General features: G+C 39.3%; 1 protein-coding gene across 1 annotated transcript; it reads left to right on the top strand.

Annotated features, from left to right (window-relative positions):
• Positions 1-1,480: 1,480 nt before the first annotated feature.
• LOC113774379 (F-box protein At5g07610-like) lies at positions 1,481-2,836 on the top strand. The gene has a single exon (XM_027318923.1). The coding sequence runs from the start codon at positions 1,481-1,483 to the stop codon at positions 2,834-2,836; it is 1,356 nt and encodes a 451-aa protein (XP_027174724.1).
• The last annotated feature ends 8,391 nt before the right edge of the window (positions 2,837-11,227 follow it).

The following is an 11,227-nucleotide window of genomic DNA, read 5'->3' as shown; positions in this document are numbered from 1 at the left end:
GACTTGATCTTTAAGTTTGGCTTGATAATTACAACCAAACCTAAACAGGATTCAAGCTAAGTCAAACTCATGAAATTTGGTTGTTTAGTATGTAATAATTTTGTTTGATATCAATGATATGGTTGAAAAGGAGCTTGCTAAAGTAGCACCAGTGGGTACTGGTGATGGCTAGAGGGATAACTTTGGTTAGTGGATCCATGCCTACCAACAGAGAACGATGCTGGCTTATGGTTGGATAGTTAAGTCGCTTGACTTGGGGAGGGTTGAGTTGGATGATACGGTAAAAGAAAGTATAAATGGGAGAAATTATAATTCAGAGGTTCTGCATTCAAAATCTTTCACTCATCAGAAAAAAAAATGGCTTGGTTTACTTCTATTTAGCTACACTGGAATTTTTTTGGGGTGCGGAAGTATCACTTAGTTTGGCTAGGATAAATGTAATTCTCAATTGCAGTTAAAGTTGTAGGTTGGTTTGATTGAGAATGAAATGAAGCTTGCAATTTATATGCCAGACACTATGGCTCTAAATTTATGGTTTTGGTTAGATGATTGTTCTGATTGTGAAAGTTAAAGTGAGGGGTGCCATCAAGCTTTGGATCTGGGAAAGATTTAATCCCTGGCCATGTTCCTTACTTAAAATCTATTAGCCTTACATGAACTTTTGTCTTCTTTCAATTATTGTTATTCCTAGTTTAGTGCTCTTCTCTATAGTTTCAAGACAATAATTTTTAATAGACGTTCAAATCATTTATTTTGGGGATCAAATGTTAGATGGTAGATAAGAGTTGAATGGTGTGGCTAATGGATAATGTTTTATTATTATTTTTTGAAGGCCTAATTCATATCAATGCACTTTCAGTCCAATGAAATTCTATACTGCTTTTTACTATTTTTCGAAGGAATGTTAGAAGGAAGAAAAGGAAGACTTGAGAGTATATGACACGTCTAATTGGCTAATATTTTTAGATAAAGACTTTTTACTTCTTTACCACTGTTCTATGCTTAACTTATCAACTAATAATATCTGAAGGATTAATCTTAGATTAATTTTTACTATTCTGACAATGTATATACACTTTTATGCAATTATGCATATACTCATAGTGATAAATGATAATTATGTAAGATTTAAATTTGAAATTTAACTTTCGTACATTTGTCATGAATCCAATGATTAATGAATAAACTGTTACTATGTATAAGATTTACTTATCTAAATTTTAATTTTGAGATAAACATATTGATCCCTAGAATTTAGCAACATCTTGATGCTGGAGTTTAGCAACAAAAGCAGATAAGTTTAGGGTGTTTTCTTTTGTTAAGCAAGGCTTTTGAAATTGCAACCTGCAAGTACAAATAGGGTAAGGTAGGGTTTAGCGTGAGTAGGAGGAGATTGTTGATGCATGCAACACAACCAGCCCAACAGCGATCTCCTTACAAAACCAACCTACGAAATTTCCATCTTTCCCAGCCGGTCACGATGAAATCTTCAGGCCTAAAAGATCCCACAAAAATCTCCGGCGGCTTCTCTGCAACTGCCAAGTCAACTGCCAAAACATCAAAATTTGAAAGCGGAAAACCAAATCAAACCCTCAAAAACAAAGCCTCAGATGATGATGAAACCTCCTCTTTCTCCTCCTATTCATCAGCATCAGCATCAGCAGCAGCAAATGTTATAGGCAACAATGGAGACCTCTTAATACAGATTTTACTTTACTTACCCAGAAAATCCCTCCATCGTTTCCGGTCCGTGTCCAAGCAGTGGCTTTCAACCATATGCAGCCCAGACTTCAGGCGTCTCCGTTCTGTTGTTGCCTCTGGAACATTGGTTTTCTTCCTCCTCGTGGGTGACAGGCTTAATTTCATCTCCATCCACCAACAAAAGTATGCACGTTCAAAGGGTGACACAGTTCCCGACTTGTGCGAGAATCTCAATTTGAATCCAGAGCCAGAGGGTTTACATTATTGCAATGGGTTATTAGCTCTGGTGTTTAAGACTGAACATGAGTATGGATTTGGACCACACTACTTTGTTGTGTACAACCCTACTACTTGTGGGTATAGGCTTATTCCCCGTTTGAAATCTTTATATCTAGATCGTGGAAGCCGGTGTTTTCAGGCTCTGAATATTGTGTTTGATCCTTTAAAATCTGATCATTACAAACTTGTGTGTGTGTGGATGGAAGCTAATTACCCACATATGTGTAGATATAGATTTTCCGTGTATTCATCTGAAACTAGGATTTGGAGGGACACTGAGGACATCTCTTCTTCAGGCACGTGGTCTTGGACGTCTTTCAATAATGGGGTTTTATGGAATGGTGATCTTTATTGGATAGGTGATTCAAGCCGTATTTTGTGCTTTGATCTAGATAAACAGTGCCTCAACTTCACAAGGTCTCCTATACCTCGAATACCGGGGATGCTTTGGGAATTTGGAGAATCTGGCGGCAGTTTGTACCTCATGGAGGTTGTTGTCTCTCAAGCGCCACTGCTCGACATTCTTGAGCTGGCAAGGGACTGTTCTCAATGGGTATTCAAGTATCGTGTAGACCTTGCTCTACTACAAAGTCTGTGTCCCTCATCGAAGGATGAAGTCTTGAATCGGTTTTATCCTCCATTTTGTATTTCTCGTCTTCTCTGGGATGGGACAGAAGAAAAACCGATGCTTGTATTATCTCCGGAGGAGGGTGAGGTGATTTTGTACGACATTGAGGATATGACTCTTTTGAAGCTTGAAGAAGAAGAGCCGAAGGATACTGATCGTGGCTGGAGGGGTAGTTCTTATGACCGGAGGAAAGTCTATCAATTCATGGAGACTCGTGCTTGCGTTTAATTGCTCTCCCTAGCATGCTCTTACATGCATTGGGGACCAGGTCGACATATATGCTCGTGTTGCTCTTCAGGTAACAGTGGCAGAACGCTTGGAGGATGGATATTGCCAATTACGGGAATCTTGCAGGCCTGTTTTTGTTTTGTGATTTCGTTGTTTTATTATTTTTGTCTGTGGAAATATTCTTAGTGTCATCAAGCTTTATTAGCTTGTGAACTTGGGGATTTCTCCTTTTTCTGCTTTATAGTTGAAAAGACTTTCTGATGATAACAGGTTTCTGACAGTAGTCAAGAATTGATGTCAAAACAATTCGCTGAGTTCTTAATTAAGCCATCTTTACAGAACTTGCATATTCCTTATCAAGTTTCTGATTTTCCCTTGATGAAATTCTCATTTGTGAGTTTATGAAGCTTTGTACCATGGATTGTGTTGCCAACATCCAGTGGATGAATGCTGTGAATTTGCGTTTTGTATCAGGGCTGCAAAAATGTCGAAGGCAAGCGAAACACTATACTATTCAAGCTTGGAACCGGAACGTTCAAATTTTTTGAAACCCAATAGTTGTTTGGACAACAAGAATTTGGAATAAAAATTTCAGATTTTGTTTTGCTTGTATCATATACACAATTTTCAATCATCTTTTTATCTTACATACACCACATCACAAAAAGTGCTACAGTAACTGGATCAAATAAATCATCCAAATAAATTCTTATCCAAACAACGTTCGCAAGAATTTCAGTTTTTTTAATCTGCGATTATCAGTTTTATGGTTGAAACTGTCAGATTCTTGCTTGTTTGCTGGTTCAAAGGTTATGCTCCAAGTTTTGTCTGTGCTTCCAAGGATCGACACGAACATATTAAAGCAATATAGCATTCACCCAAAGGAGAAAAGAAAAAAAGGAATGGTAATGAGTGCTGATTTTTGGTATTGATTAACAATATACTACAATTATATTGTTTTTCTTATACAACTTAGGATGGGAAAATTGGAATATGCAAATCACATTCAATTTTCTTAGTGGCTCAAAATAAATGGCCAGATTAATATAATTTCATTTACTAATACACGACTCTTTTTTTTTGTGTGTAAGTAAGTAGGAGAACTCGAATATAACATCTCTCACTTATACTTCCTCCGTCAGAACTATCCAATTCATCTTTCTCCCCATACTGATACAGACCTTATGTATCGAGATTGTAACAATGAATTGTTATTGTTATTTTTGTAATTTTTGACAATATAATTTAGGTAAATTTTACCATCTCTTTTAATATTATACTCTAGTCATTATAATAATTCAATAAACTCTTACCACATCGTTCAATAATTTAAATTTCTAAAATCATCTAAATACTATTCATCGAAAAAAAAAAAATTTCGCAGAACTTCCCAATTAGATGATACCATAAACATTTGCATATGGTGATACCAAAACTATTTATGAATTTGTGTTACTTTTTGAACTAATTAAAAATAAGTAAATTTTACATAAACTGACAGTATATCCATTATCAAATATGAATTCAAAATTAAATTTTTTATAATTGTCATTTGTGCAATGCATGCTAATTATCATTGTCAAAAATATCAATCCAATAAAAATTTTAAAATGTATACCCTTAGAATATTACATTTGAATGCTTCTCAAGAAGCTTTTGACAGGTGCCGAACCTGTACAATAATAAATACCTACTCGAGAAAAATACAGATTTTGTATATAGCGGTGAGTAGGGTCGAATCCACAGGGACTGGGGATAATTTGTTTCTTCTAGAGTCCAAAGTATGGGGGCGTTTTGGATTAAATGCTAACTAAATAAATTAACTGCAGAAAATAATTAATTAAAAGAAATGATTGGGGAAAACTCTAACCAAGGGTACACTTCAGAAATGGTTCAGGCACTGATCATTGATTCACAGATAATTCCACATTTATTAATAGATTAGTTATAGTTGTCATGCACGCGATAAACAACCAACCCTTCCTTAATTTCTCGATAGCTAAGGTACGACCGTTAGCTATTTCTCTAACCCAAAAACAATCCTAGGTACGACCGTAGGATTTAATTTCTAGATTGCATTAATAATTAGAAAGGCCCAATCCTAACTAACAAACACGCTACGAGGGTTTATTTAAACTAGATCGTATGCTCCCCTGACATAAACCCAATTACGCCAGTTGCTACTAAGATAGAGATAACGAACAATTACGGATTCAATTATCCCTATTTAGCAAAATAGCCTATGTGAATAATTAAATATTGCGCATCTATTCAATCACTCACACGAGTTATAGCAGTTAAAAGCAGGAAACATATAAATACCAATAAATTAAGGAAGCAATTAAAATAAATTAGATCTCACAGTAATTGTTGAACCAAGTCTTCAGTTGTCCCCTTGACTAGAATTAAGAGGTTAGTCCTCCATTAATGGAGAACAACCATGCGAAAGAGCTAAGAAAAGAAAACTAAAACTATGCTAAAAACTGTCCCTGTAGCCTTTCTTACAATTGTCTTTTTATAGCCAAAAGGAAGATGACCCCAGCTATCCATCCAGTGGTCCCCACAAATAAGGAACAAAAACAACTCTCAAAGCTTCCTACGTTTCTTTCCTTCCAAAGTCCAATGACTAATGCTTTTCTGTGGTCCCCGCCGCAGATTCCAAATCAAAGTACAAAAGGCAAGGCCTCTTGATGTCTCCTCCTCTTTTTCGTCTTTCATTGCTCTTAGGACTCTTAAGTACTCAAGACACTCCCAATTAGCAGAAGAAATGCAGTCCGCGTATATCACCATGTGGGCCAAGTCTGTGGCTTATTTGAAGTCTCAATTATCTCCAAAAGTCCCTCCTTTTTTGTAGTTTTCTGCTTCAATCCCTGAAATTGGGTCCAATACCAAATATAAGTAAATATTAATAATTAAAACAATATTTGGCAAGGATAAAAAGGAAAATTAACAATAAAATTGCTAACAATTAACACCCTATCAATTCCCCCCACACCTAAATCATGCTTGCCCTCAAGCATAAGAACAGCAATTGAACACCAAAATTTTGACAATGGCTATTGCTCTAACTATCATATTGCCAAGATACCCAGAAAAACATATATCAAGCATCACAGTTAAGATCCAAGAAAAATCCACTCCGGTTAGCTTCTCAACCACCAACTTCTCCAATTTAAAGCAAACTAATCTAAGAAAAAGGAATGGTTGCTCACATTTATCAGCAAATGGTCCAACTATTAACCAAAATCTCGACATTAAGATCACAAACCGGCAAGCTGACTTATTCACATACTAACACAATCTTTATTTTTTTTCATTTTTTTCATTTTTTTTTTTTGAGTAACAAAAGACTTAGTCTATAGCCCTTAGAGCCTTTTGACGCGAACTCCAACATTTGATAGATGGAGGAGCCCGGTTACTCAGCTCTAATTGCTACGGGACCACGCACTCATAGCAATTACTATCTTTTGACGCGAAAATCAACACTTTAGGTGAAGATCCCCGGTTACTCAATAGTAACTACTAGCGGAGTACAGTCAACTCTTATTTACAACCATATAGCACGATATCTAAAAGCAACACAAGATTAACAGCAGCCAGCCTCAAATTTCCAGACATAGAGAACTAAAATTAATAAATGGACCAATTCACATGAAAAATGCCAACAATCATTCCCCTAGAAAAGTTAACCAAAAATTGGAAAAGTTAAGCAATTATTGATATTCACCAAAGAGATGTTCCTAAACTCAACCACATCAACTTGATACCTTTTTATTAACAAATTGGGCAATAGTAGAATTAGAGACAACAATCCGGCATCAAAACTTGGTATTCATATGAAACTAATCACTAGAAAGAAAAAGAAAAGAAAATAAATGAAAGATAGGCAAAAACTAACTAAAAATAAAGGAAAAGCCCCTAGAAACTAAAAACAAAAATACTAGCACCACAACGATCCCCCCCCACACCTAATTCACTCATTGCCCTCAATGTGATAAATAAATAGTAATAGCAAGGCGAAGGGCAACGGAACTTCCCTGAAGTCGTCAAAATAGGGGCGGATCGGGCGGGAACTGAGGAGCAAGACCTGCATGGTGCATAGATGCTACCAAATTCTGCGCCATGTGAGGTTCTAGGTGTCCTAGACCTAGAAGATGACCATGGCCTCACCATTGGTTCTAAAGATCACTCCACTTGACAAGAGAGAACAATGGCCAACAAATAATGGAAACAGGAAATTCAAAGCAATAAGAATTGAAAAGCCAACCCCATGAACAAAATGCACAATTCAATCACCCACAGATTAAATCAGACCCCAACACTTATAGCAAATGCAATCAATTAGTACTTAAGGACCCCATGTAGTCAAATTCAGAATTAAGGCCGTCCAAAGTGCAACAACTGCTCCAAAGATGTAGGTACCCCACAATACCAGAACACAGCTCCCAACAATGCACCAAAACAACAAACCGAACAACTAAGAGTGGTGCTAGTGCTAATTAAAATAACAAATTGCACCAATTGGACACAAATTCAGCCAAGATCTCAACAACTGGTTTCAAATTGACAGCCAATGACCCAATTTAAATTCTAGCAACAACCGAACATTATTTGATCAAATTTCAAGAATTTCAAGCAATCACCGCGACCAGTACCACTGGTGCATATACAAGAAGGGATGAAATCAAACGGCCAGCAACAGCAGCAATAACAATGGGTAAAAGATCTCAACCAGTACCACTGGTGAGTCACAGGGAAAAAATTAAATTCAATAACAAACCCAACCAATCAAAATGCACACTGTAGGCACCCAAGGTTGAGACAAACGTCTCAACAAAGCATCAATTATAGGCACTAAGCAATTAGGGTCCCAACGTAGTCAAGCACAACAACAAGTCAGCCCATCAATTCAATAAATAGCAGAAAACACCCCCACAGATAGCAACAATCAAACTTAATTCCGTCCAAACTGATTCCGCATAAATTACCCAATGAACTTAACTGCTCGAAACGCCCTCACAGAAAACCAACCCCAAAATGTGCAGGAGAAACCCCAAATAAATCAGCAGATGATAAATCAAGAAAATTATCCCAATTGCGAATCAATTCTAGCAATTAGTTTCTAGAAATTGCGAAGGGGGAAGGGCAAACAATACCTCCACCTGTCAATTGATGACAGGTGGCGACGTGCGGCAATGGAGTTGGTGGTGACCGCGAGGGGAGGCAGGGAAAGGGAGAAGGCCGCGCGAGTGAAGATTTGGCCCTGGCTTTGGCGGCGCAGGCTGAGGTTGCACGCGCTTGACTGCAGGCCGTGGGCTGTGGGCTTCGTGGACTTGAAGGGATGGTGGTGGCGCGCGCAGGTGGAACAGATCGGCAGAGCTCTTGGCGGCAGCTGGGGCGAACTGGTGGGCTGGAGCGCGCAGGTGAAGGGCTGTTGGAGCTTCAGGCAGCAGCGGCGAAGTCACGGGCGAAGGGTAGACAGTCGAGCGCTGGAGGGGCGGCACCCTTGGTCTCTGTCGGCAGCTGTGGCGGCGCTGGAAGAAGAGCTGGGAGTTGCTAGCTAGTTAGTTCGCACGCTGGAGGGTCTGGCCGAGGGCTGTGGCGGCGCTACTGTTCAGGAGTGAAGCAGGAAGAGCTCTCGTGTGGTGGTGGAGAGAGTAAATCTGGCGGCGGCGTGAGCTGAGGATGGGAGAGAGAGAAGATCGCGCCAGGTGGAGCTCGGCGAGCTGTGGGTGAACGGCCTGAGGTGGAGGCGCGCAGTAGGGAGGCAGGCATGGCCATGGGCTGTGGGTGAAGTGGAGAGAGGCTGGTGAGCGGTAGGGATAACTCGCGGCAGCTCCTGGCGGCGCCCGAGCTGGTGGAGAGTTGGTGGCGCAGCTGCGGCCGTGCGGCTGATGAAGACGGCGGGCTGCAAGCTGGAGCAGATCGAGAGGGCTGCACGCGAGGACTGCGCGATGGCTGCTGAAGGGCTCGCGAGGGAGGAGCGGCGCTCGGGCAGAGTGGAGGAGAGCTAGGGGAGGCTGCGCGCGAGGGCGCGGCAGCGTTGGGTTTGGGCGGCGGCGGATGGAGTGCTGAAGGGCTGGTGGTCGCGAGAGTGAGAGAGGAGCGAACTGGAGGCAGCGGTGGAGCTGGGTCAGCGGCGGTAGGGCTTCGGTCGGAGGAAAAGAAGGAAAAGGGGAAAGCAGGGGAAGCGGGGAAGAAGGAAGGAAGAAAGAAGAAAAGAAAGAATTTTTTTTTTTTTTTTTTTTTTTTTTTTTTAAATTGAATTGAAATTGGAAAATTCGATTTTTGAATACCAAAACTGGAAATGAAAAAAAAAAAATTTTTTTTAACTCATGGTTTGGGTCGTCAAACACCGCGTGGGCACGCCAAGATTAGCCTTCGTCCTCTGACCTCAAGAGACACAAACACCGCGTGGGCACGCCAAGATTGCACTTCCTGCCACTGTGGAGAAAAACATGAAGACCGATTACTACTCAATCGAGAAACGAAAAACGAAAGAAATGAACAACGAAAAATAATAAAATCAATATTTGGGTTGCCTCCCAAAAAGCGTCTTTCTTTAATGTCTTTGGCTAGACATGCTATGATTGTTCATGGAGGATAAAATCTTGTGGCTCGCTTCAATGGTTCATCTTCAATGTGATCCTGGTAACCCTCATAGATGGAGTAATCCTTGAGCACACGAATTGCGGGCTTCCATGGACTAGTAAATGGTGCTAAACAAGTCAACGATAATTTGCATTCTCCATTCACTCCTCCATCACATGCATTCTTCGGTTCAAGATATTTTTCCATTGCCACTCTTAATTTATTCCTGTCATGAAATTTCAAATTTTCTGGTATAATAAAATCAATTTCAGTAACAGGAATTGAAGAATAGGAGTCAGGAAAATATTGATTAAGGAGTGGAGAAGATGTCACCGCATTTGGAGATTGTTCATTGGATTCATTCACTTGAATGGGTTGCGGTTGGGATTCTTCCTTTTCGACTTCTTTTTCAACTGCATCTGTAGATTTTTCATTTTGACACTCTTGCATCTCCTCATCACTAGTCAAGCAAATTGCACTCTCATTTTCTTCAAAATCAACAATGATTTCCGAGAACAATTCTTCCATTTGAGAAGCCAATCGATTCATTTTGGATATCAATAGACATAGTTGATCTGCCAGATAACTCATTGGATTCTTCATCATCTCATTCCTCATTTGTGTCTCCTGTTGGAATCGGTATGTATTAATAAATAATTCACCCAATTCCTGAAAAGACATACCTGACAAGGACGATGGTTGTTGAGACTCTTGCTGTTGAAAATCCATTGGCCCGGTCGCATAATCAAAATTGGAATTATCCCACCATCCTTGATCATACCCGTTTGAATAAGGGTCATACTGCATTTGATATTGGGGTGGAAAATCTCCAAAAGTATCAATTGGAGCACTTAGATTATCTTGAAATGCGGGGCATGTGTCAGTTGAATAACCTGAGTCAAAATAAGTTCCACAATTTGCACTATCCCATTGATCATTAGGAAACACGTGAGTCTCATAACCCCATTCAGGAACAAAGTCCAGTCTATTATCAAAATATGGAATGTTAGCAGCCATAAAAAAAAATAAATAAATTGAAAATGAAAACAAGGTGAACTAAAAAAAGAAACAAATTAATCTGACACCAGTCCCCGGCAACGGCGCCAAAAATTGACAGGTGCCGAACCTGTGCAATAATAAATACCTACTCGAGAAAAATACAGATTTTGTATATAGCGGTGAGTAGGGTCGAATCCACAGGGACTGGGGATAATTCGTTTCTTCTAGAGTCCAAAGTATGGGGGGTTTTGGATTAAATGCTAACTAAATAAATTAACTGCAGAAAATAATTGATTAAGAGGAATAATTAAGGGAAAACTCTAGCCAAGGGTACACTTCAGAAATGGTTCATGCACTGATCATTGATGCAGAAATAATTCCAACATTTAGTAATAGATTAGTTATAGTTGTCATGCACGCGATAAACAACCAACCCTTCCTTAATTTCTCGATAGCTAAGGTACGACCGTTAGCTATTTCTCTAACCCAAAAACAACCCTAGGTACGACCGTAGGATTTAATTTCTAGATTGCATTAATAATTAGAAAGGCCCAATCCTAACTAACAAACACGCTACGAGGGTTTATTTAAACTAGATCGTATGCTCCCCTGACATAAACCCAATTACGCCAGTTGCTACTAAGATAGAGATAACGAACAATTACGGATTCAATTATCCCTATTTAGCAAAATAGCCTATGTGAATAATTAAATATTGCGCATCTATTCAATCACTCACACGAGTTATAGCAGTTAAAAGCAGGAAACATATAAATACCAATAAATTAAGGAAGCAATTAA

This window comes from Coffea eugenioides, chromosome 6, assembly GCF_003713205.1.
Source record: "Coffea eugenioides isolate CCC68of chromosome 6, Ceug_1.0, whole genome shotgun sequence".
Classification (NCBI taxonomy): Eukaryota; Viridiplantae; Streptophyta; class Magnoliopsida; order Gentianales; family Rubiaceae; genus Coffea; species Coffea eugenioides.
This window is presented reverse-complemented; position numbering and strand designations above follow the sequence as displayed.

What these genes read in the sequence shown, in the direction of transcription:
- LOC113774379 (XM_027318923.1), top strand. Translation starts at nt 1,481, where the DNA reads ATGAAATCTTCAGGCCTAAAAGATCCCACAAAAATCTCCGGCGGCTTC.